Here is a 24567-nt window from a genome sequence, read left to right as displayed (position 1 = left end):
GCCTGGGTTTGCATCCCTACACTGCCATGTCAGAGCTGTTTGACTTTGGCCAAGTTACTCAACCTCCCTGTGCCAAGTTACCTCATTTGTAAAATGGTAATAACAGTGCTTATGCAACTGGACTGTTTGGATGATTAGATGATTTAAGGCAGGTAAAAGATTTGACAGAGCCTGGCACAGAGCAAGTGTTCAATAATTATCCCATAAGGGGCATCAGGGCTTAGCACACAGTAGGTGCTCAATAAATGTCAGTCCTGGTGGGCCAGGCTCTTGGCAGGCTGATGAGCCACATAACTGTCAAACCTCCCCAGTGTGTAGAAACTGCAAGAGTGACGTGGAAAAATGGAAGCCCTAGTAATGGCCTGGGGGTAGGGCACTGGGAATGAGCAAATTCATCAATTAGGGAATTGTTATCTGCGTTGAAAAGGCTCCAGTGTCTGTTCTGGCCACCTCAAAGCCATTCATCATCACAGGGTAATTAATCTGTGTATGACTTTCCCCTGCAGGCTAAGGCAGCACAGCTCTGCACAGACTAACCAGCACTTCCCCGAAAGCTAACAAAAACCCATCCTTCCCCATCGGACTGTAAATAGGTCCAAGAGCCACATGCTCACTAGGCTCTCAGAAGGACTTTAGCTACCATAGAAACAGCCACAGTTGATCAGCACTGGTACCCCATCAGTCAAACAGGGACAGGCTATTGGTGGGGCTGCCACTAGCTCGTACAGCACTTTTGTGCAAATCAGAAAAAGGTGCCCACTCCTTCCTCTGGACAGATGTTCTGCCATCCAGGGCACACAACATGTGGCTGGCTTTTAGGCACCACTTTTTCTGTTGGCTGTGCCAGTGCAATGCTCAACCTGCTCTACCACATATGGCAGCTTGGTGACTGGGAAATGAGAAGGAGGAGGTCTAGCCAAGTGGTGTTTTCCTGGCTCTCCAGACTGTGGGGAGTGTCACTGGAGCATGGGCAAAGGTTTCTAGCAGGGGCTTTGGAGTCAGACACCTGAAAACAAATTGCTTTTGTAGATGTATAACTGTGGCCAGTTCCTAATCTCTCTGAATTTTAGTTCTGTCATCTGTAAAGTGGGGATGATACTGCCCTGATCATAGGTTTACTGTGGACTTCACATCACTGAATGAGATGAGGCTCGGCATAAGGACTGGTACATAGTAGATGGTCAATATATTCAGATATTGAGGTGATCCTTCAGGGGCTTCCTTTGGGCTGAGTGTCCTAGCAAGGGATGCCCCCCAATCCCCATCCAAGTGCCACCCACCCTTCATGATACCTCGGTCAGGAGAAACGGGTTTTATTGGGAAAGTTTATAAACAGTATGACTTAAGGTAAGTTCCTCAACTGTTCTGAGTCTCAATCCCCTCCCCCACCCCACAGTAAAGAGGGCATAATGACTGTTCCCAACTCATAGAGAGTTGAGGGGATTTAATGAAAACATCCTTCATATGAAGGATGCAACACTGAGTCTGGCACAGAGTAAGACCTCAAGAAACTCCAAGTGTTGCTGCCTCCTCCTCTTCCTCCTTCTCATCACCATCATCGTCATCATCACTTTCATCATCACTATCATCAGCACTATCAGCATCACTCTTATCACTATCATCACCATTATCATCATCACCATCGTCATAATCATCACCATCATTATGATCATCACCATCATCATAATCATCACCATCATCATCATCATCATCATCACCATCATTATCATCATGTCTGGTAGCCCCAAGAGACAGAAGAGGAGATAACAGTAAGTGTGGATTCCACTAGCAAAGGAAGAAGACTAGAAGTGGAAAGGATGAGTGAGACAGGGAGAGAGAAGAAGGAAGAACTTATAGATAAAATGACAAAATCTTAGAATTGGAAGGAACACTGGAGGCCAACAGTCTACAGCTTCATTTTACAGATGGAAAAACTGAGGCCCAGAAAGGGGAAATGACTTGTCCGGGATAACGCAGTGAATCTGTGTTGCAGCCAGTGGGAGACTCAGTCTCTCTTCTCATTCAGTCTCACTACAGGAGCCACCAAGGGTCCTCAGTGATGAGGGATAGAGATGGGTCATCAGAACGCTTCCCACCCTGGGAATTCCTTCTGTTGCCCATCCAGGAACTCTAAGCCTGGTGGAGTTCATCAGCCCTGCCCTCTGGCTTGCATGGTTTTCTCCTTGCTGCAGGCTGTGTGGGATGGACTGGCAGGAACACATCTGGGAGGGAAGCCACTGGGAGTGCATCTGGGGTCCACTGGGGAAGGGCCTAGCTCACCTTGGACTTGTGTCTGGTACACAATGAAGTAACTAGGAGTCCCGCAGCTCTCAAACTCCTCCGCGCTGCACTTCTGGGCACAGAGCTGCTCATCCTCTCTGTCATGGAGCGGGAATCGGGTGGTGGGAAACCCACAGTGGCAGGCGGTGCCTGCAAGAGCTGCCAGCGGGTACTCCTGGGGATGGAGTGGGAGAAGAAGAGGAAGAGAGTTGCTAAATCCCTGGACAGCTTCAGACTCCAAATGGAGAACAGGATTTGCATTTCAACCACTGTCTTCTCTGTCAGTCTCCCTTAACTTGAGGGTCCCCAAATTCCATCCACAAACCCTGCTTTTGTGATTTTGCCCTACCTGTTCACCTACTGTACTATTGTTTACTTATTCGTCTCCTTTAAGTCGATTCACTTTTTGAAACTTAAATTTAAAAGGATACTTTGTATGGCTACCACTAATAGTACTTGTGGACAAGTAGCACTTCCATACATCTCCATACTGTAAATGCACATAATATAGAAACAAAACAAGTGATGAAATTCTTCCTAGGCACTCTGGCCAACCAAGACTGTGAGCCTGGGGCTGGCTCCATTTTTCCTGCATAGAGAGTAGTTAAGGGTGAGAGGTGTTGACGCTTAAACACTGAAACGAAGCTTTCTCCTGGAAAGACAACTGAAACAGAAATCCCTTTCTCGTGGTCATGCAATACACCACAGTAAATGCCCCCTTGATGAGATGGTGATATGAGACCCATGCTTTGGGAAAAGCTGTCTGAGTCTGCTCTTTTAAGCCAAAGGAGATACTGATACCCCTGTGTTCCCAGAGTCTTTGTTGGGAGAGCTGCTTCTGATTGCTTTATTTGTTCTATTGAACAGCTAAGTGGGGGCAAGATGGACCTGAGATCTGGCGGGCAAGGGTCTGTCTTTTGCCCAATTTGCTTCTAAACTGGACCCACCACCCCTAGTTCTCCCTGGTAGCCAGTCCAGGACTAATCTGGTAGCAAACCAGGGTCACACTTGTGTGGCTGGATCCACTAGCCAGTGGATCTGTGTGACTCAGAGCCACTGAGTCTGAGAACAGACTCAGACAGCTTTTCCCAAAGCGTGGGTCCCATATCACCATCACACCAAGGGGGCATTTACTGTGGTGTATTGCATGACTGTGAGAAAGGGATTTCTTTTTCAGTTCTCTTTCAGTCCTGCAGGAGAAAGCTTCATCTCAGTGTTTAAGCATTTATACCTCTCTACCCTCAACTACTCTCTAGAATGAATGAAATGCCCAACCATCTTTTTGTGGTGGAGGAGGGATGGTTCTCCTCTGGACACTTGAGTCATTAGCTCATTTTAAGAAAAAGCTGGAGCTCCTTGGACATCGCTGAGTGCCAGTTATGTGCCCAGTTCTGTGCTGGGGGTATTGAAGGGGGGCACAAAATACACAAGGCACAGCCCCTACCCTCCGGGAGTTCACAACCTGGCTAGGGAGGAAACATAAACAGTCAGACATCTAGCTCCTTAGGCCGAAGAAAGATCATCCAACCCAAGTGCTATCCAGTGCCCAAAGCTCTGAATGACACTGCTGCCTGGCCTCTGCTCACACACCTCCACCAGTGGGGAACTCCCTCTGTCCCAAGGTGGGACTGTCTTTACCTTTACCTGGTAATTTTTTCATGCTTCTAGGCCCAGTTCAAATGTCACCCCTCATGTGGTTTGGCTGTGTTCTCCACCCAAATCTCATCTTGAATTGTAGCTCCCATAATCCCCATGTGTCATGGGAAGGACCTGGTGGGAGGTAACTGAATCATGGGGGTGGGTTTTTCCCATGCTGTTCTCATGATAGTGAATAAGTCTCATGAGATCTGACATCTTTAAAAAGGGCAGTTCCTGTACACACGCTCTCTTGCCTGCTGCCATGTAAGACGTGCCTTTGCTTTTCCTTTGCCTTCCACCATGATTGAGAGGCCTCCTCAGCCATGTGAAACTGTGAGTCCATTAAATCTCTTTTTTTCAAATGAATTACCCAATCTGGGATATTTCTTCATAGCAGTATCAGTATGAAAATGGACTAATAACCCTCATTCCTAAGTATTCGTCAGTATTAAAACTCACTTCCTCAAAGGCAGGAAAATCTATTCTGTGTAGCTGCAGCCCCTTAGATCCACGTGAAATGGTCACATCCCTCTCCCACGTCATAGATCCCAGTCAATGACTACATCTATCCCTACTGAGCTGTTGCTTCTCCAGCCAAGCATGTGGTTCCTTCAGCTCTGCTGCATGGTTCCCTCCCCCTGAGTTCCATGGGCCCCACCTTGTGCTCACCTTCTCAGTGCAGAAGTCCACGCATTTGTCCACAGACATGTTCAGCATGGCAGCTGTCACGGGTAAGGCCAGGGAAAGGTTGTCGGGCCTGCGGAAGCAGCCCCGGAACACTGCACTTCCATCTGAAGAGCCAGAGAGAAGACGACTAGTCAGATATACAAGGAGTCAGATCTGGTTGGGAAAACCACATTCTGAAGAAAGCTCAGAGAAGGCAAGAGTCTTGCCCGAGGTCACAGAGCAAGCCAAAGCAGAGATGGAAAGAGTGGCCATGTTTTCTGTTCTTGAACATGTCCGTTCGCAGTCAATGAGCTCGATACATCAAAGAATGTTCTCCTCAACCCTGGCCCCTTTGTCAACAACCCAGGTCGCTGAGATTAGATTCTTCCTGGGCCATGCTATCCCCCTTTCTTTGTCAGATTCCCATGCCTCACTTCCTCATTCCCAACCATGGCAATGCCCCATTCAGGGAAATGATCAAGTACACGGAGGATTTTTGTGATCTCATCAGGGCTGAGTGTTTGAGGACTGAGGGAAGCAAGGATTCTGGGGCTGTCCTGTCCTTACTCACTACTACCAGGGTTCTCCTCTCCCTCTCATTGCCCTGGGCTTTAGGGGAAAAGTCCTGGGCCTCAGAAGTCTCTACCTACCCACTGTTGGGCACTGATAAGCTGCAAGGGACTGACATGTCAGAGGCAATCCCTTTAAGAAAATTTAACCCAGAAATAGTGCAGCTACACAATAAAAAATTTGGAGCCCATTGTCAAATCTTCAATAGAAGTCATCCCTTAAGAAAATATTCAGAGATGTTGTCTTAGGTTGGGGCTACTGAAGCAGAGCCTGAGACAAATGTTTCATTGAAGGTGTGCTCTCAGAGAAAGAAAGCGGGAGGCAGGACCAGATAGAGCTAAGTGAGGATGTGATCTCAGCTGGGTGCCACCTCCATCCTGGTCTCACGGCAGGGATCAGGAGGGGGCTCTGGATGAGAAATTGCACTACAGAGTTGGCCCCACCTTAAGGAAAGGGGGCTGGCTTGCCTTGGCCTTGTCTATCCTAGCTTCCAATGTCAGTCAGTTTTTGGCTATGGGCTGTCCCCCAGGCTGGGGCGTAACTTCCTGGGAGGGGCTACTTGCTCCTGTTGGGCCCAAGGCTATTTTTCAGAGAAGGGGGCAGTTGTGAGCCATTGGTCACCACCAACAGTCACCACAGGAAAGGGGACTTGGGTGGGTGCCTATAGCATCCAGTACAGATGTGCGCAAAGATTTATCAATAGGGATGTTCATTGCAGCATTTTAAAAATTAACAAGTGAAGGAGTAGAAACAACCTAGGTGTCTAGCAATGAGATAATTGTGCCAATAATGTCTGGAATGACAACACACAATGGAATTCTACTGAAAGTGGAATTCCATTGAAAGGAATGGTGTTAAAGGTTATTTTAGCCAGGTGAAGATGTGTTTAAGATACAAAGTTAAATAAAAACTGAGAATGTAAAATTCTACAGGTTATAAAATATCAATTTTGTAAAAAACTAATCTCTAGAGAGACATATACCAACATTTTAATAACTGTGATGTCCCTGGACAGCAGGTGTGAAGGATACATTTTATGTGTCAACTTAGCTAGGCCATGGTGCCCAGTTGTTTGGTGAAACATTGGTCTAGATGTTGCTATGAAGGTATTTTATGTATGTGATTGACATCTACCGTTAGTTGACCTTAAGTAGAGGAAATGACCCTTGATAATGTGGGTGAGCCTCATGCAATCAGTTGAGGGCCTTAAAAGCAAACCTAAGGCTTCCTGGAGAAGAAGGAATTCCATCTCAAGATCGCAGCATTAACTGCTGCCTGAGTTTCCAGTCTGCTGGCCTGCCATATGAATTTCGGACTTGCCAGCTCCTGCAATTGCGTAAGCCAATTTCCTTAAAATAAATCTCTTAATATATCTATCCACATATCCTATTGGTTTTAATCCTGTTGGTTCTGTTTCCCTAGAGAACTCTGACCAATCAAGTAGGAATATAGGTAATTTTTATTTCCATCTCTTTGTAAAACTCTTTTCTAACTTTTTTCTACAATGAATATGTATTTTTATGTAATAAAGACAAAAAAAGTGAAGCCAAGGCAGGAGGATTGCTTGAGGCCAGGCGTTGAAGACCAACCTGGCCAACATAGTGAGACCTCCATCTCTATTAAAAAAAATTTTAAGTGGCCACTGTTAAATCATTTGAAAGGCTGGTGATATACATTTAAAATTGGGTTATTTCTCAAATTCTGAGTTGTATATACCCTTCCAGAAGCACAGCCATCCACATATAACAAAGGGCATTGTTAACACAGTGTGATCAAAAGCATCAGCACAAGAACAGACCCCATTTATTGAATACCTATTATGTGTCATCTGCTCTGCTGAGCACTTCAGAAACAGCTCATGTCACCTTCTTGAAAATCCTGCAAGGTTCATTGTAAACTCTTATTTTACAGATGAGAGAAACAGGGCTTCGAGAGAAGAGGTTGCAAGACAAATCTAAGGACCCATCGTTTGCAAAAACTTATTGAGCCTCATCTCAGAAGCAAAGTGTTAGCCTTTGGAAAAAAGCAAAGCAAGTTGCAGAAACCATATGTCTCTCTCTGTAGCGGTGTCTGGGTCTATCTAGAGTGTAAAAGCGTTTTTTAGCATACACATATATATTTATATTTATGTGCAGAGAAGAGGATATGGAATAACTCCCTGAGTAGAAGGGTGGGGGGAAGGTGTTTATGAATGATAATTTTATATTTTAGCCACCAAAGACTCCCTAGTGATTCTTTCTACCACATGGCGCCTGATAGCCTGAAGTTGCTCATTGCAGTGACAAGCCAAGAAAACTAAGAGAACATTAGGAATTTGGTTAAATGATGAATTTCCAAGGCATCCCCCAGACTCCTGCTGTTTTAGCTTTCTGGGTCTCTGGCTTTATCCTGGTGAGACAGGTGGCAGTGGTAGTGGTGATAGTGTCAGGATGCTGCTGATCTGCTGCGTGGTCCCTCCAGGCCTCAGTTTCCCCACATATAAACGAGGACTGGGAGTTAAACTATGCAGTAACTCTCATGCCTACTACCCTGAGAACATTCAAAGAGGTGTGGGAACGCCTGCTCCAGTGATTTGAGGCCACTGGCACTTGAAAGGCTGGGGCCAGAAATGTGCATGCCTGTTCTGTACAGGACAGCCCTTCACCTCCTAAATGAGCACATGCACATCCAGATGCCACTAGTGCCCTGTAAAGAAACACTGGACAGTCTTCCATCTTGTGGCCTGGGGTGCTGAGAGGGATGCCCTGTAAGGTCACCCAGAGGATGGAGTGCAGTGGTGCAATCTTGGCTCCCTGCAACCTGCGCCTCCTGGGTTGAAGTGATTTTCCTGCCTCATCCTCCTGAGTACCTGGGATTAAAGATGTGCACCACCACACCCAGCTCAATTTTTGTATTTTTAGTAGAGATGGGGTTTAACCATGTTGGCCAGGCTGGTCTGGAACTCCTGACCTCAAGTGATCTGCTTGTCTCAGCCTCCCAAAGTGCTGGAATTACAGGCGTGAGTCACCACACCCACCGGGAAAGTGGGCATTTGAGCTAAAGATTTATGGCAATGAGGCGGGAAGTCCCAAGCGCTGTGGATGAACCCTCACTTAACCAGAAAACTCAGTTAGCCGGATGCTAACTCAGGTCACTGGGCAACCAGATGCTGGCTTTTCCTCCCTCTTTCCACTCCACTTGAATTTACTGAGTTCCTGCTGATGCCAGGCTCCATGCTGGGAACTCTGGGTCCATTCAGTCTGCACAGCAGCCATAGGCGATAGATGCTATGAGTACCTCCATCTCACAGATGAGAAAACTGAGGAGGCTGAGGGAGGCTCGCTGGCTTCCAGTGTTACAGAGCTGACAAACAACAGAGTGAGATCGAAGCCAGGTTTCTGTGTCTCCAAAGCCTGTGCTTCTTCCAATAATAATGATACTATTATGAATAGATGCTTATATTAATATAATGTTGGCAGGGTGCAGTGAGTCACACCTGTAAGCCCAACACTTTAGGAGGCCAAAGCAGGAGGATCCCCTGAGCCCAGGAATTTGAGACCAGACTGAGCAACACAGCAAGACCCTATCTCTACAAATATATATATATATTTTTAATTAGCTATGTGTGGTGGCACACAACTGTAGTCCCAGCTACTCAGGAGGCTGATATGGAAGAATTGCTTGAGCCCCGGCAGTCGAGGCTGCAATGAGCCATGATCATGCCCCCGCACTCCAGCCTGGTTGACAGAGTGGGACCTTGTCTTTAAAAAAATCGTAATATTGTTGTGATCATTATTGCTACCATGTACTGGTTGTGTGGTATGTGATGGGAAGTAGGCTGAGCTGTTCACACACGTGGTCTCATTGAACTCTCCCATTCACCCTGGTCCTATGGGGCTTCCCATTTTTACAGATGAGGAAACTCAAGGCTCAGAGGACTGAAACTGCTTGATACAGGTCACCCAGCTTGCAAGAGTTAGTCTGACATCTTTGATATTTATCAAGTGCCAGGCATTGTGTAAACGCTTGATATATCTTATCCAATGGAACCCTCCTAAACCTTAGCAGGAAGATCTCATTCTCTCCATTATAAAGAAGAGAAAGCAGGTGCAGAGGGGAAGTGACTTGCCCAAGGCCATACAGCTGACAAGTGGCAGTATCTGGATTCCAACCTAAGAATGTCTGAACTCCAAGTTTGCACTGTCCTGGGCTGTCTTTTTTAAAAAAGCCACCCCTGGCTTTAGCATTTCACAACAGTGGGACATTGATTTTCTCTCTCCCACCCTTCATGTCCACTCTGCTTTTCACCACAAATCACTCAGAAAGTCAGGGCTGTCACTCTGAGGTTGCCTGACACTGGAGTCTGATTATTCTTTAAGCATCCTCAAATGTCCAGATCTTGACCCTGGGTCTCTAGAACCAACTTCAAATTGTTAACCTGCCACCAGGATCTTATTTGAGGGACCATCATGAAATCCTAGAGCTTGGAGGGTTGCTACAGACAGTATTTTGGGGGTTGGGGCCAAGCGGAGGCCCCTTTGGGGTTGTCCTGGGTACCCTTGCAGGGATCCCAAGCCCACCAGCTCTTATCCTCTAATGTGGGTCCTTTCTTGAGTCCTGTTCCACTACCCTGGTGGGGTCTGAGGCCCCCAACACAGCAGTGTGTTGGGAAGACACAGTCGTGTCTGAAGAAGTGAGTGGTGTTTGTGCATGTGTGTGTGTTTGTGTGTGTCTGTGCATTAATGGGGGCAGGAGAGGCTGTGTGAGGGCAGTTGTGGGTCTGGCTGCACTGAGATTGGGCAGTGGGACATGACACTGAATGTGTATCTGTTGCTGTGCACACAGCGCGCATCTGTGTATGAAAGGGTGTGAGTGATGATGTGTGCATCCCATGTGTATGTGTGACTGTGCTCATGCCAGTGTGAGTGCAGATCCACCTGTCTGGGCATGTGGATGCCGACCTCTGGGAATGCAAATGTGATCCTGTGGACCGTGCTCATCTGCACATAGTGGGTCTGTCTATGGGGGAACATAGGAGTCTCTGGCCCTGTGCACTTGACTTTGCGCTTCTGTAGATAACTTGTGTGGTTGTGCATCAAATCAACCTCTAGGAGGGCAAGTCTTACCATAAGGTGTTTATGCACGTGGAGACAATAATCCCACGGGCTCTCTCTGGGTTGCCTGGCAACCAGCTGGCTGAGAAGAGGGCTCCTCTTCTAGTAGAGGATGAGGCTGGGCTTCAGCCAGTCCCTCATGAGCCCAGCTCAATGCCACCAGGGGTTTGACGTTTCCCAACCATCCCCTCAACAGCTGGCACCTAGGTTCAGATAAAAATACTTATTTCCCCAGTGCAAGGGGAAATGCATCATAAGAAGAGAGAGTAACTTGATGGGTAGGTCCCTCTGATGGAGTCCAGCCCAGGTGGAGTCTTTTCTCAGGATGCCAAGAGCACTGGGGACCCTTGCACCTGGTGCCCACAGCCAGGGACACTGCTGGTGTCTGTCCCGGTTGTTTGCATCACAGTGGACCTCATATACAAGTCATCTCTGTATGGCAGTGTGCATGTCTGACTGTGGTTATGTGAAAGCTGAAGCAAGCCCAGGGTGGTCTTTGGGGTCCTTCACCCTCAGGAGTCACCCTTGCATCCTCTAAGAGCATGGCCCCAAATAATTGAAGGCACTGGGGCATCACTCAGGGCCTGTGGGTGGCACACATGCATCTTCCTCTAGGCTTCCTTGGCCAAGCGCTCTGCCCTCTCCCCTGCCCCCAAGCTGGGCACCCATCTTTTGGGCTCAGTCCACTGATGGGTCACATTGACATGCATCTCCAGATGAGCTTCAGGGGACCCACCCTGGCCCAGAGCCCCAGGAGAGGCCTTCCATTCTGGCACCACACCAGAGAGCCATGGCATTTCCCTGGACTGACAGGCTCAGGATGAGCCATCCTGGCTGAGGAACAGAAGACTTAGCAACTAGGAAACACGAGCTCTAATCCCGACTCTGTTTCTCCTCTCTGGAACTCAGCATCTTCAGCTGTAAAATGGGGAACTCTCCTTCACATGGCACCCACTGGCACCTCTGCCCTTCCTTGTCTTTGACCATGGGCAAGTTTCCTCTCATTTCAGAGTCTTAATGTTCTCATCTCTAAAACGGGGGCATAAATATTGGGTGGATCATTCAGAGATGGACATGGATAAACTTCGTGAGGTGCAGGTACTAAAGAGGGGGCAGTCAAAGGTCCGTCTCCTTGCCAGCTGTCCTTAGACTGAAAAGAGGGGGAGAGCCATGTGGAATCCCTAGGATGGCATTTCTCCATGTGATTTCTTCCAGCCTGCCTAGATATTAGAAGGCCAGAGTAGGAAGAGGAAGGAAGTCTTTGTAGATCCAGCTCTGCAGAGACTGGCCTCCCTTTGACATTTAAGCACCTGCTAATGAGTCCCTGACTCTCCCAGCTTAGAGACGAGGGCTAAACTGAATGCTCTGAATACCAAGTAAGGTGAAATTTTTAGAGGACTTAAAGGGCCCGAGATGGATTAGAAGCTACTGCTGTGCACCTCTTTGGGCAAGATGTGTTCTGGGGGTGCGGTGAGGGGGATAAGTTTGGGAAGTCAGTTCCAGGAGCAGTTAATCTCCTGGGTGGAAGGTATTCCTGAAGTCTGGCCTATTTTACTTTGTGAGGAAATGGTGTGAAGTCACAGAGGGCTTCCTGATATCCGGTGGAAAGTTTGGAGAGCCTTCCAAGCCAGGAAGGGAAGGGTTTAGCTCGACACCCAGGGACCTGGGGAGCTCTCTGGAGACCATCTCTCTCTGCAGGTGGCTCTCCACTGTCTTGGTGATCTGGACACAGAATACACATGGTAGCCAAGACATTTAATCTCCCCACTTCCCTCATTTCCTGCATCTGCAATATGGGTCACCTGGCCCTCCCCTTCAGTGGGTGAGAGGCTCTTTCATCTCTTATGTCTAAAAATGAAAGGGAAGTGGCTAGGGAATCCCTTGGCTTCCCTGACACTCTCCTGTGGTATAAAGAATTCTGGATTTCCATAGCAGTGAAAAGATGCTTTCTTGTTTGCAAAAGGCTCTGGTGTCCCGAGGAAAGGGCCTTGGCTTTAAGTCAGACAGACCTGGGTCAGCTGCTTACTTAGCTGTGTGCCATTGGGCAGGTGTCTTCACTTTGCTGAGCCTCAGTTTTTCTCATCTGTACATGAGGATTGTCGTATCTACTCTGCACAGTTGGGGTGAAAGTCTATGAGATGGCATTTACAACAGTGTCTGAGACATAACAAGTACTCAAACCATGCCACTTCCTGTTCCTTTCATCACTTGCCCATAATATGTGGAAGGTGGCTAGATCCCATGCACTGCTTGCTGTCAGTAGTCCATTAATATGCCTGCTCTTGGCATTTGCCATTCCATTATTGGCTGATAGTGACCATGACTCTGCCTTAGGGCCTGTGAGGGACAGGCTGGGCCTGCCAGGGAGTTAATTTCTCCAGGAGCCACCCTCAGCCAATGATGGATGAGAGTTGGAGGAAAAAAAAATACAGCAGCTTTCTGCTCCTCAGGTGGAACAAGTCTGAGGTTTGTTCAATACCATCCCCCAGAGCTCTCCAGTGGGGTTAAGCTTCCATTGTCCTCACTAGAGACCTGCTTTGTCAGGGACCCTGTATTAGCTTTCTTCCCCATCTAACCTTTCTAGTCCCCTACGGGTGCATCTTGGCAACACCTTCCAGGTAGCCAAGGTTCACATCCCTGTATTGGGGGAACCCAACTTAAAACATCTTGGATCTTTGAGCACTTTCAGTTACAAGGAAAATCCTTCACAGATTTCAGGGCCACTGCTTTTCACAGCTCATAGTCTATGTGAATGGTACTCCCTGGAGTCATGAATGACAATAGCAGTAGCCCTGGATGGCATCTTCCTAATGATTAACCCTTTCTAAATAATAACAATGATGGCAGTAATAACAGCTGTTTACTCTATGTCATTAGTGCTAAGTATGTTGTGTGTATTATATCTCAGTTAATCCTCACAGCAACCTATGAGATGAACAATATTATTATCCTATTTTGTAGGCAGAGACCCTGAAACTTAGCAAGATTCAATTACTTTTCCAGGTCACACAGCTGGTAGGGAGCAGAGCTGGGATTTGACCCCAATCTTGTTTGACATCACATCCTTGTTTCCCATCTCTACTATCCTGAAGAAGATCTGCCCAATTTTAACAAGTTGGGCTCCATAGACCCCCATTCCAGCTACCTGAATTTTCCAGAAATCCTCTCGGCCCCACAGTGGGAGTCCAAGGATTGCAAAAGCCCATGCCCCACATTCTGACAATGTCAGCTCTGCATTGCCAGGCTAGCTGGGATGGTACATGACCTCAGCAGCTTGGGCTTTTTACCAGCAAGAAGCAAGCAGAGCAACTGTTCATCAACTCCCTTTGCTGGGGGCAGATGAAGAACAGCCCGGAACCAGCTGCAAGTGTCTCTGAAGTCCTATCATCTCTTTGTTCTGGAGCTTCACAAAAATGAGGTAAATGTCACCAGGCATCAGCTTAGAGGCAGCCGTGGAAGAGTTCTCCTTGGTTTGAAAGAAGCCACCACCCCCTGGGTAATTAGGCCAAGCTCCACTGCATTAAAGATGCTGGTGAGGAGGAAAGGCAGTGAGCTGGAAGCTGTTAATGGCTACCTAGCTACCTATAATCAGAGAGAGATTGAATTACACAAAGAGCCTAACTGTCCAAAGAGAATTCAAGCCAGCTATTTTTAGACATTACCAAAGGCTCCTGTGGGCTGTTGGAAATTCAAATCACTTGAATTGGGTGCGTCTCAGAGTGAATTGGGGAGTTTCCATTAGGAAAAAGCTACTCTGTAACAGGCACTGTGCTAGGTGCTTTCTAGTCTTTACCTCACTCGGTGGCCCCAGAAATTGTGAAAGACTGGGATTGTCTTCATTTTATAGATGAAGCACCAGATGCCTAGAAAGAACGAGTGGCTTGGCCAAAGTCAATACAGCCATCAAGTGAGAGAGTTGGGATAGAAACATTATGCCTGATTCCAAAACCTGCATTGCTCCCAATATTTTCCTGTCCAATGGCCTAGATTTTGCTTAGGGGAGAAGAGCAAACCAATTCTCTCCCATCATGATGCAGAAGAAGAAATATTTTCTATCATTCCCTTGGCCCTACAGAGAAGAGCTCATGGGGTCCCATATGAATTATGAAATTCAGGGCTCCCAGACCTACAGCAAAGGGAAGTAGAAGAAGCCTCCAGGTCTAGCAAAGAAGGAACTAGACGTGGTCCATTCCAGCAAATGTGACTGTCCCCTAATCATCTGAGGGTTCCCCTCAGTAAAAGTAGTTGGAATGGAGTATCAGTGAACATAAAGCAAAGCACTGCACAAAATTCTCCTAACTTTGGGAGACAAAAAATTGCCGGAATTAACAACAGTACACAAAAACCACCATGTAAAAAATTGTGAACCATAAATAAGGTATCTATTTTTTCAGTGATAGTGTAAGCTTCATAATGTCTTCACTAAACTAGGAAGGAAAAAACAAAAGGAAAAAAGTACACATCCCTGGGAGAGGCTGATTTGCCATCATTGGGGTTTTAGGCAGTGCAGTGGTCAGCACCATGGACAGCCACCCTTGGGACTCAGGAGCCCCGTTCTGATGAACTTTGCAACCCAAATCTTGCAAGAATCTTTCAGGCAAATGAAATTTCTTGCAACATCGCCTAAAGCCATAATGTTCTCAAATCACCAGCATGTCTCTACCCCTGGGAGGAGAGATACACTTGCCGACACATTTAGCAAACTGCTGTGAAAAATGTAATCTGACCAAGAAAGAAGTCCATTTCTCAGTTCTTTTGTAACAAGGGCAAAGAGTCCACGTGCCCGAGAGTCTGTGTCAAGGCAGAATAGCAGGGTGCCTGGAGACATTTGCTTTGCTAACCTTTTAATGCTCTCACTATTATGGGAACATTCCATCACCTCACCTCAGAAACACGTAGGCTGGCACCCTGTGTGAGGCAGATGCCCCACCAGAATGGTCCTTGGGAGATAAAAACCTTCCTTTAGATCTCTCCAATCATTAAAGGTTCTGTGCCACTGCTTAGGAAAACACAATTAGGACACAGTGTTAATACCAACTAATGACTCTATAAATGAAATCTGGTTTCTGCCATAGCTGTTTGCTGGAGCGTTCGCTCATTTCTCTTGCCTGATGTAATACATGCCAGAGTTGTGTGCCAGTGACTTGGAAGGCATCCCTTTCTGACTTCTTTGTGTACAAAGCAAATCCTAGGCATAATCCTAGGAAATCGAAGGCGCCACTGAGTCAGAGCAAAGACATTGCAGATTTCACATTGGCTAGAGTCTGGAAACAAGGTGGAAGGAGGGATCGGGGTCAGGGAAGGAAGGAGATGAGCTGGAGCCAAGGAGCTCCCCTAAAAGAGAGAAGATGGTGTTCTGAACCAAATTCCAGGGTCAGGGTGTCTACAACACTGTAGCAAGTGGGTATACTAACTGGGATTCACAGACCTGGGTTCAAGCCCACGCTCAGTCCCTAAGAGGCACAGTAGCCTTGGAAAAACCATGCCTGCCAGTCATTTTCTGCAATAGGCACCAGGCTTTTGTGCACTCTTTTATTTGCCTAATTCCTCTCCCACTGCTTGGTGATTTGTCTTGAGTCTGGGTATCCTCCTCTTCTCCGCCAGGCAACAACCTTTCAAGGCTCTTGTCAAATGTCCCCTCCTTTATCGAGCTGCCCCCTTCTTTGTGGAGCCTCCCCCAGTGCTGTTCAATTTAGCCATTTCTATTCTCTGAGCCACAGTTTCTACAAATATAAAATGCAGACATCAGTGAGAAAGGTGCTTCCAACATAGCATTCAACACATGACCTTTGCTGACTCTGGACTTTTGATCATGAATTAGAACACATGGCTGTCCCTTTCACCTGGAATCCTCTCAGAATGAGATTCAGCTCAAAAGTTGCTCCCTTGGCTCTTGAAGACAGAGCCCCCGCAGCCCTCTTGGTCTGTGGTTCAACCAATCCTACTTGTATTGGGTCTGCACAAAATTATCCTTTTAACTCATGGTTGAACCAATTTCATTAGTATCAGGTCTGTTGCCCCATGAGATGGAAAGCTCCTTGAGGTCAGGCATTGTGCTTTACTGACCACTGAGCCTCTCCATACTTCATCCACAGGGAGCTCATCAAGTGTTTTGGTTCAATGAATGGTCCCTGCACTCTCTTTGTATACCATGTTGCCAACTGGATTTGAAACATTGTCAACCATCTCTCTCCTTGTCCAAGCTGCCTCCCTTCTAAGTCTCAGCCTTAGTAGCCTCGAGGCTAATAAGGCTTAGATTTTCTTTTAGGGTCTCCAGCTGAAGGTGCTCAAGCTTCAAACCTTATATGGCGATGATTCGGAACAACGGTGATGGACTTTAGAGAATCCAGGACTCCACTCTCAATAGAAATAAGTGTGTTTCTTCCTCTTGGACATAATACAAAAATGCTATTCTCAGATGGTACAAAGCACCACCCAAATAATTGTGCCACACAGAAGGGGGCAGGTGAGGGGTGCAGCAGTGTTCCTGCCAGCAGCCCCCCAGCTCACCCATGGCCAATGAAAGTGTTATTATATAATTCAAGGTGATCACAGCAGTGTGTGTGTGTGTCTGAATGTGTGTGTGTGTGTGTGTGTGAGAGAGAGAGAGAAATGGGGGTGGAGAGACAGAGGAAGAGAGAGGGAGGAAGGTGGGGGACAGAAAGAGGAAGAGAGAGGTCGGGAGAAGGAGAGAGGGGAGAGAGGAGAGAAAGAGATATTGAGAGAGAGTGTGTCCAGGTTATTCAGCCAACCTGAACATTAACCAAAAGGAGGTCTGGCTAGTGTCTGGCTAATGACATACACAGTCCAATTCTTGTTATCTGTCTCAGCTTCATCCACTAGGATGTGTTACTGGCAGCAGCTTTCCCTATAAATATCCCTGACTTTCAGGTCATCTCTTCAGATGGTCCAAATGTTGCTGTCAAAATAACATAACATAAATATTGACATAAAGGCGATCAGTTGTAAAGGTGACAAATCTGCCACTAAATTAAAAACTCATAATATTAGCAGCCAAACCACAAAGCCACTCTACGGACATTCTCTGGCCTGGATTTCACGTGCTACCTCTGTCCTCTGCCCTCTGCCCTCCTAGGGCTTCATACCTGAACTGAGGTGACTATGGGGAGGTGGAAGTTGCAGTTAATTTGGAAAAACCAGCCAGTTTGCAAATTGACCGCATGCTTGACCCTATTGCACAGCAAAGCTTGAATGGAGCTTCAAAAATATGGGATTTGAAGCTGGGTGTGGTGGCTTATGCCTGTAATTCCAGCACTTTGGGAGCCTGAGGTGGGTGGATCACGAGGTCAGGAGTTTGAGACCAGCCTGGCCAACACAGTGAAACCCTGTCTCTACTAAAAATACAAAAAAAAATTAGCCGGGCATGGTGGCAGGAAACTGTAATCCCAGCTACTTGGGAGGCTGAGGCAGGAGAATTGCTTGAACCTGGCATACAGGGGTTGCAATGAGCCAAGATCACACCACTGCACTCCAGCCTGGGCAACAGTGTGAGGCTCCGTCTCAAAATATGTATATATGTGTGTGTGTGTGTGTGTATATATATATATATATATATATATATATGATTTGAAACACTGGACACATTTTCAAGCAAACAAACAATGAGTTTCTATAAACGATGAAATTCACATGCAAGAGGCCCTTCTCTGCAAACAGACTAGCTGTTAACTTTCTGCTAAAGCCACCCGGGTGGGCAGGACTACATTCTGGACGAGATCCACAGAGGCTCAAAATGTGGTCTGTGGACCAGCATCCTGGCATCACCTGGGAGCTCTTTAGAAATGCAGCATCTCGCTGAACCTGCTGAATTGGAATCTGCATTTTAACAAGATCTCCCAGGGCAACTCTCAGACACATGCAAATCTGGGAAGCACTGGCCAGAGGGCTAGAGAAGCAGCTGTGGATTTCTGCTTCTGTCCTTGGACTGTGTGGGAGGGGTAACCCCTAGAAAGGTCAGCACCCCCCATCTTTTATCAAGCCCATTAACTCTTCTCATGGGTCTTAAGGTCATCTGGAATTAGGCTATGTGACCTTGGACTGGTTGGGGATAATGAACAACAGTAATTACCTGAAAAGGCTGTAGGGAAGGTAAATGAAATCAGGTCTGTAATTGGCTTAGGACAGTGCCTGGCATACAGCAGATTATTTATAAATAGTTACTAGCTGTCATTAAACATTCCTCCCCAGTCCCCAGGAGGGGACCCAGGAGTGCCCTCAGACAAGGAGCCAGCTCCTGTCCTCTTATTCACTCCCTCCTTCTGTTGGTTTGGAAATCAGAGAGATTTTCCAACAAGACTCAAACCAGAAGCTTGAACAAGCCAGGATGAATTCTCTCTTTGAAAGCATCAAGGACTCCAGAGTCGGTTTAAATTCTCTGCTGCTTACAAGCTTTGTGACATTGAGACTCAGTTTCCTCATCTGTAAAATGGGAATAAGTAAATAATAGTACCTATGTCAAGGGTCATTGTGAAGATAGATGTGCTATTCTATATGAGGCATGGAGAAAAGGACAAAGTGTTTGCTATTGCCATTTCCACCATCATCATCATTAGAGACAATCTGCTCTGAGAAAATCAGGATGGGAAGGCGAGGCTCAGGCTCCAACTCAGTTTCAGAAGGAGGAAGACTGGTGAGAATGAGGGATACAGCTGGAACCAGACGCAGCTCAGAGTGGGAGGGAGAGAAAAGCGCATGCAGGACCATTCAAAGGAGCTGGGGCAAAGGGCTCTGTGAGGGACTGGGAGAGGCGAAGCTGGGGCAGGACGGTGGTGGCCTTGGAGTGATGGGGAGCCATGGAGGGTACAGGGCAGACATGTGGGACTCTTTACTCTGGTGGGCAAGGGCTGCAGCCGAGGGAGGAGCAGCAGAGAGGGGCAGGGCAGACTCACGTACACCTGCGGGCCGACTCCTGGGCCAGCTGCAGCCGGTAGACAGAGAGGCGGTTGGCGCCGCCGCACACGCTGCCTCGCTCGCCCTTGCACTCCATGTCGCACTCTGCCTCGCTCACGTTCGTCGCCTGGATCTTGTGGCCGCAGTAGCACTCGGCGCCGAACTCCAGCCCGGCATACAGGTAACCCCTGGGGGAGGCTGCTGTCAAGCAGGGTAGCTGCCACCATGGAGACCCCAAGGCAGGGAGACACAACGTGGAGACCTCGGGGATGGGAGGGCTCTGGGGACCAGGAGATCCCAGGGGAAATGGGGAGACTGCTGATGGGAGGTTGGGGCAACTGGGAGACCCCAGGGGACAGGAGAGACCTCAGGGGACAGGAGACCTACCCATTGTGGAGACCTGGGAGATGGGGGCCTTCGGGAGACAGGGGGACCCCAAAGAAATGAGATTAGGGAGGTAGCACACAGGAAGACCCTGGAAAGAGGGCAGGGGAGACCCTGAGGTGGGCAGGGAGACTCCAGGAAATCTGTGAGACAGGCATGCTCCATGGGGCAGGGGGATCTGGGTCTGGGATAAGGAGACCCTAAGAGGAGTCAGGGAGGCTGCAGAGTTAGCCTTGCAGTGGGGCAGCGTGGAGGCAGGAAAGCCAAGAAGGAATACAGGGAGGCCCCTAGAGGACATAGAGACCCAGGGAGGGGACAGGAACACCCAGGGACCATCCACCTGCCTTCATCTTCACCCTTCTACACCTACTCACATAGACACACCATGTCCATATTCACACTCACCTGTACACACCTGCTCATGGTACACCTGTCACACACACACACCCCAGATCCTGTGGTCTCCGCTACCCCACTCTCTTTCTTGCTCTTCCCTGTCTGGAAACCTGAGACATTCATCTCTCCAGAGTCCAGCTTCTTTATTCTTGGAAATATCACCCAGGAATGGTGCCTCCTTGTCCCTTGAGAGGAGCTAGGGTGAGGGGAAGAGGCACAGGGAGCTCATGAGGGAGGCAGGGACTCTTACACCCCTTCGAGAGAGGACAAAAATGAGCTCACACATTCACCAAGGAAAAATTCCTAAAAATAAAAATCCAGGCACTGCAAGGTTTTCAACTTTTTTTTGAAATTTTTCATAGTGATGGAATCCTTTCCTAAAAAGGATGCTTAGTGGCTACCCCACTCTGTAAACAAATGAAAAGAGCATTGCTTGCTCTGGCTCTGGGAGTAGGAAGGACAAAACCTGAGATGGAGGAAAACTGAGGTTCAGGAAAACCCATAAAAGAGGCTTGAGGGAGCACTTGTGCTCTTGTTCTCTAGAATATAATATCTTTAGACACCCTCAGCACTTTTGAAATGATATTAGTGATTTTTAATGTAGTTTGTAAATTGCTTTTGTTCTTATTCTCTAGAATATAATATCCAGGAGGGCAGTGACCCTGTGGGTCTTGCCCACCTATCCCTGAACAATGCCTGGCATATGACAGATGATTAATACACATTCATGGAATGAATGTAGACCACTTCCCTGATAGACACCCTGCAGTGGCTCCCCATTGCCCTCCTGGTCAAATCTGGATGCTTTAGTTAGCTTTCAAGTCCCCATTTCACTGGGCTTTGAACACCTCTGTGGCTTCCCCTACTGACACTCCCTTTGTACCCTCTGTGCACTCCCATGCTGCCTATCTGAGTACCCTGAGTGTTTCAGTGTATTTCAGGAGTCCTGGCCTTTGAGCATGCTGTTATTTCTACCCTACCTAGAAAACTCCTACTCATCCTTCAAAACCCAGCTTATGGTCTCACTGTGATAACTCTTCCTAAACCCTCCACATGGAGCCCTCCATCCCTTCCATCTTCTTGACTTTCCTGCACCTTGCAAAGCACATCCACCCCAGCACCCATTATACTTGATGTCTCTGTACCCTGGTTTCCTCATCTGTGGAATGTGGCTCATAGCATTCCTGCCTCATAGGGATCTTGTGAAGTTAAACAGTTAATATTTGCAAAATGCTCAGACAGTGCCTGGCACAGAACAAGTGCTTTTTAACTGTTGTAAACTGTTGTTATTCTATTGCCCAAGCCTATTGTTCATGCCTCTATCTCCCCAACCAGATGGGAAGCCCCCCTGAGGACAGGGCTGTGGATGGCTCATCTCTTCATCTCCAGCACCTGGAATCAGGTCCAGCACCCATGGGCAGTCAACAAATATTTGCTGAACCAAATTGAATTACATGAGTAGCTCTGACTTATCTTGGCTGACACCTTCTCTGAGAAGTATTTCCTTTCACCCCAGGCAGCTTAGACCTTGTCTGCATGTCTAACTGCCTGCGATTCTTCCATCTCAACCCTTATCTGACTATGTTATCCCTCTCTGTTTACATGTTTGTCTCCCCTTGCAGGCTGTGAGCTCATTAAGGCCAGGGGCTGTGTAGAATCCACCTCTGTTTCCCCCACCCCCCTGCACCCAAGTTTGACAGATAAGTTAGTGATTTCATATTATCAAGGACTTGGAATCCTTTTCAAATTGGAGAGGGTCCTGGGCTCAGGATTTTAATAGTGGGCTCCCTAGGCAGCTGATTTTAAAGGGGACAGTGTTTCCTAATCAAGAACAGCAGGGGCCGGGTTTGGTGCCTCACACCTGTAATCCCAGCACTTTGGGAAGCCGAGGTGGGCAGATCACGAGGTCAGGAGATCGAGACCATCCTGACCAACATGGTGAAACCCTTTCTCTACTAAAAATACCAAAAAAAAAAAAAAAATAGCCAGGCATGGTGGCATGCACCTGTAGTCCCAGCTACTCAGAAGGCTGAGGCAGGAGAATTGCTTGAACCTGGAAGGCAGAGGTTGCAGTGAGCCAAGATTATGCCACTGCACTCCAGCCTGGGTGACAGAGCAAGACTCTGTCTCAAAAAAATAAAAAATAAAAAATAAAGAACAGCAGGAAGAGTCTCTCAGTGGTCACCCACTTGCCCATTTCCACACCAGGCATGCAGCTGAGGTTGGCAGAGCTTGTGACCATCAGAGACAGCCACCTGGAGCCTGAAGGTGAGCATATTAGAGCCCCTTCATGAGCCACTACAAGGTCAAGGGGCCCAAGAAACAAGGAGAGAAGCTCAGCTCAGCCCCATGGTGCCCCCAGGGGTCCTGTCCCTGTTCACCAGGCCTCTGGGGACTTGTCCACTCTCAAAACATCAACTCACTCCCCGCTAGTCCCAGTGCATGTCTAATAAAAATCATCGTTGTCTTCTTAGATTGGAAAACACTGTCTGAACAGGCAAGTGTTTCTCCCTTGGAGAAAAACAAGGAGTTTATATATTGAGAAACTATTAGATACCTTCACCTTACCCTTCATTTGGACATCTTGCAAGCCTTATGCTTACTCATCTGCATGCACATGCACATCTAATGGTGCATTTCTAAGTTGTGTGCAATTCTTCACAACCTTGCATGCTCTCAACACACTGTTGAACATTCAACAAATGAAATCAGACACCTACACACACAAGCACAATTCTCAGCTCTTGCACACATATTCACAAAGACTCCTGCATACACGGCCACTATTATTTAAAGATCATTGCATATTGGCATTAAGCTCACAAACACAGCTAGCTGACCCTGTACCCTGTATGCTACAAAATTGTTCCTAGACACAATATGACACAGTTGCACAACCACAGACTCCCATAGACCAACTCTTGAGCAGTCCTCAGTTGTGTGGATGTGCTTATGCACATACACACAATGCACACACACCCTTGCGTCAACCTTTCCTGTGGTCACGTGCTCACCCTTCAACACACCCTCCCATAGCAGGGCAAAGAATACCACAGGTGGGAATCTGAGACAGAAGGGCCTGAAATGGACAAGTCTGGGATGCTGGGACCCTACCGTTCAGCACAGTTGTCCTGGCAACGGAAGATGGTCATCTTTTTGTAGTCAAAAAAGGACACTCCTCGAAGGGCCCGACTCTGGGTGTCATCCAGGTAGCAGCCGATGTACTTGGCTTTGGGGAAAGGAAAATGTCAAAGGTGGCTGGGGACAAAGCTGCAAGGGTTACAGGAAGAAGCCTCACCAATGTGTCTCTGGTTATGTGACCTTGTTGACCTTTTAATGTCAAGTCCTTCCTTTGGGCAGAAATGAGAGAGTGAAAGTCATTTGTCTTGGCAGAACCTGGTCTAATCAGGGCAGCGGAGACCAATAGAGAGGAGTGAAGCCTTCTGTGGGCTGCAGCCAAGCCCTTGAGGTCATCTGGTGACAGCTGGGCATCCAGGAACCCAAGCCAAGGCCACTCCCTAAGCACCAAACAGAGCTTCCTATTTCTTGCATTAAGACAGCTCTAAAAGGCTTAACATTTGACAACATGTTGCTATCTCTACAAGCTGCCTTAAGACATATATTTTTCCTTGGAAAGTGCCCTGGACTTAGCTATCTCAAGGTCTAGGTCCTCATTTCACTTCGTTTACCTCCTAGCATGGGCCTAGAAAGTTTAAGCCAGTTAACCTTTCAGATACCTAGTTTTATTTGAATCAGGAACAAAAATAACAATCCAGTGAGGTTAAAATAGAATGATTTATGTAAAAGTTTCTACCATAGTGTCTTGCATATGATAGGCATCAAATTAAGATGAGTAGAATAAGAAACTGGCCATTCACAGTGCTGTGTAAAGTACTTTACAGTTTGCCTCTATTGTGGGTCAAGGTGAATGTTTCCATTCAAAGGAAAATTGTAAATAATGTGAAATAACCATCCAATTATAAATCATACACTTAGTTTTCTTAAAGTAGTAAACATTTTTCTTGCACTTTATGGTAAATAGTAACCCCCATACGTGAAAATAGCACTTCACAGTTTATAATGTCTTTTCCCATATGTTTTTTAAAATTATTATTATTATTATTTGGACATTCACTTTGCTAAGTGCTTTACATACATTGTCTCCTTGCATCCTTACAGCGATCCTATGAGAATATTATTACCATTGTATACAGAAGAGAAAAGGGCCCGGAGAAGTCACTTACTCAAAGTAACACAGTTCATATGTGTGGATTCAGAATTGAAGCCAAGCAATCTGGTTTCAGAGCCTGTGCTCTGAACTGCTTGCTTTTTGAGTTGGGGGATCTTTGTAATGCCCCCATGTGAAGTGGAGAACATTGACATTGTCATGCTCTTATCTTAGATGATTTAACTAACAGTGGCCCAGAAAGGTGAAGTGGCCTCCCTAAGACCCATAGCTAATTGTTCACAGAATAAATGTTTAAATCCAGGTCTATGAGACCCCCAAATCAGTAACTGGAGGTTAGACCGGGGATCCAGCCAGCACTTGGAATTAAATGTCCCTTATAGGGAATGATTGAAGAAAATACTAAATGCCACTTAATCACTTCCTTGGCTAGGCAGCTGTCTG

At 47.1% G+C, this 24567-nt stretch overlaps 1 protein-coding gene across 3 annotated transcripts in view; it reads right to left on the bottom strand.

The window, feature by feature from the left end:
• The window catches only part of WSCD2 (WSC domain containing 2), a 121794-nt gene that overhangs the window by 21226 nt on the left and 76001 nt on the right, over positions 1–24567 (bottom strand). For 2 of the 3 annotated variants that reach the window (XM_003832535.5, XM_034934407.2), the window contains exons 3-6: positions 23052–23166; positions 19161–19345; positions 4588–4709; positions 2281–2455 (exon numbers count right to left, since the gene is read on the bottom strand). In XM_003832535.5, the coding sequence (XP_003832583.2) occupies positions 2281–2455; positions 4588–4709; positions 19161–19345; positions 23052–23166 (597 nt within the window). The remainder of the gene's footprint in view (positions 1–2280; positions 2456–4587; positions 4710–19160; positions 19346–23051; positions 23167–24567) is intronic. The other variant, XM_008957963.4, reaches the window with a different exon arrangement.

Source organism: Pan paniscus, chromosome 10, assembly GCF_029289425.2.
Source record: "Pan paniscus chromosome 10, NHGRI_mPanPan1-v2.0_pri, whole genome shotgun sequence".
Taxonomy (NCBI): domain Eukaryota; kingdom Metazoa; phylum Chordata; class Mammalia; order Primates; family Hominidae; genus Pan; species Pan paniscus.
Note: the sequence above shows the minus strand (reverse complement) of the source record. Positions and strands in the feature narration are given on the sequence as shown.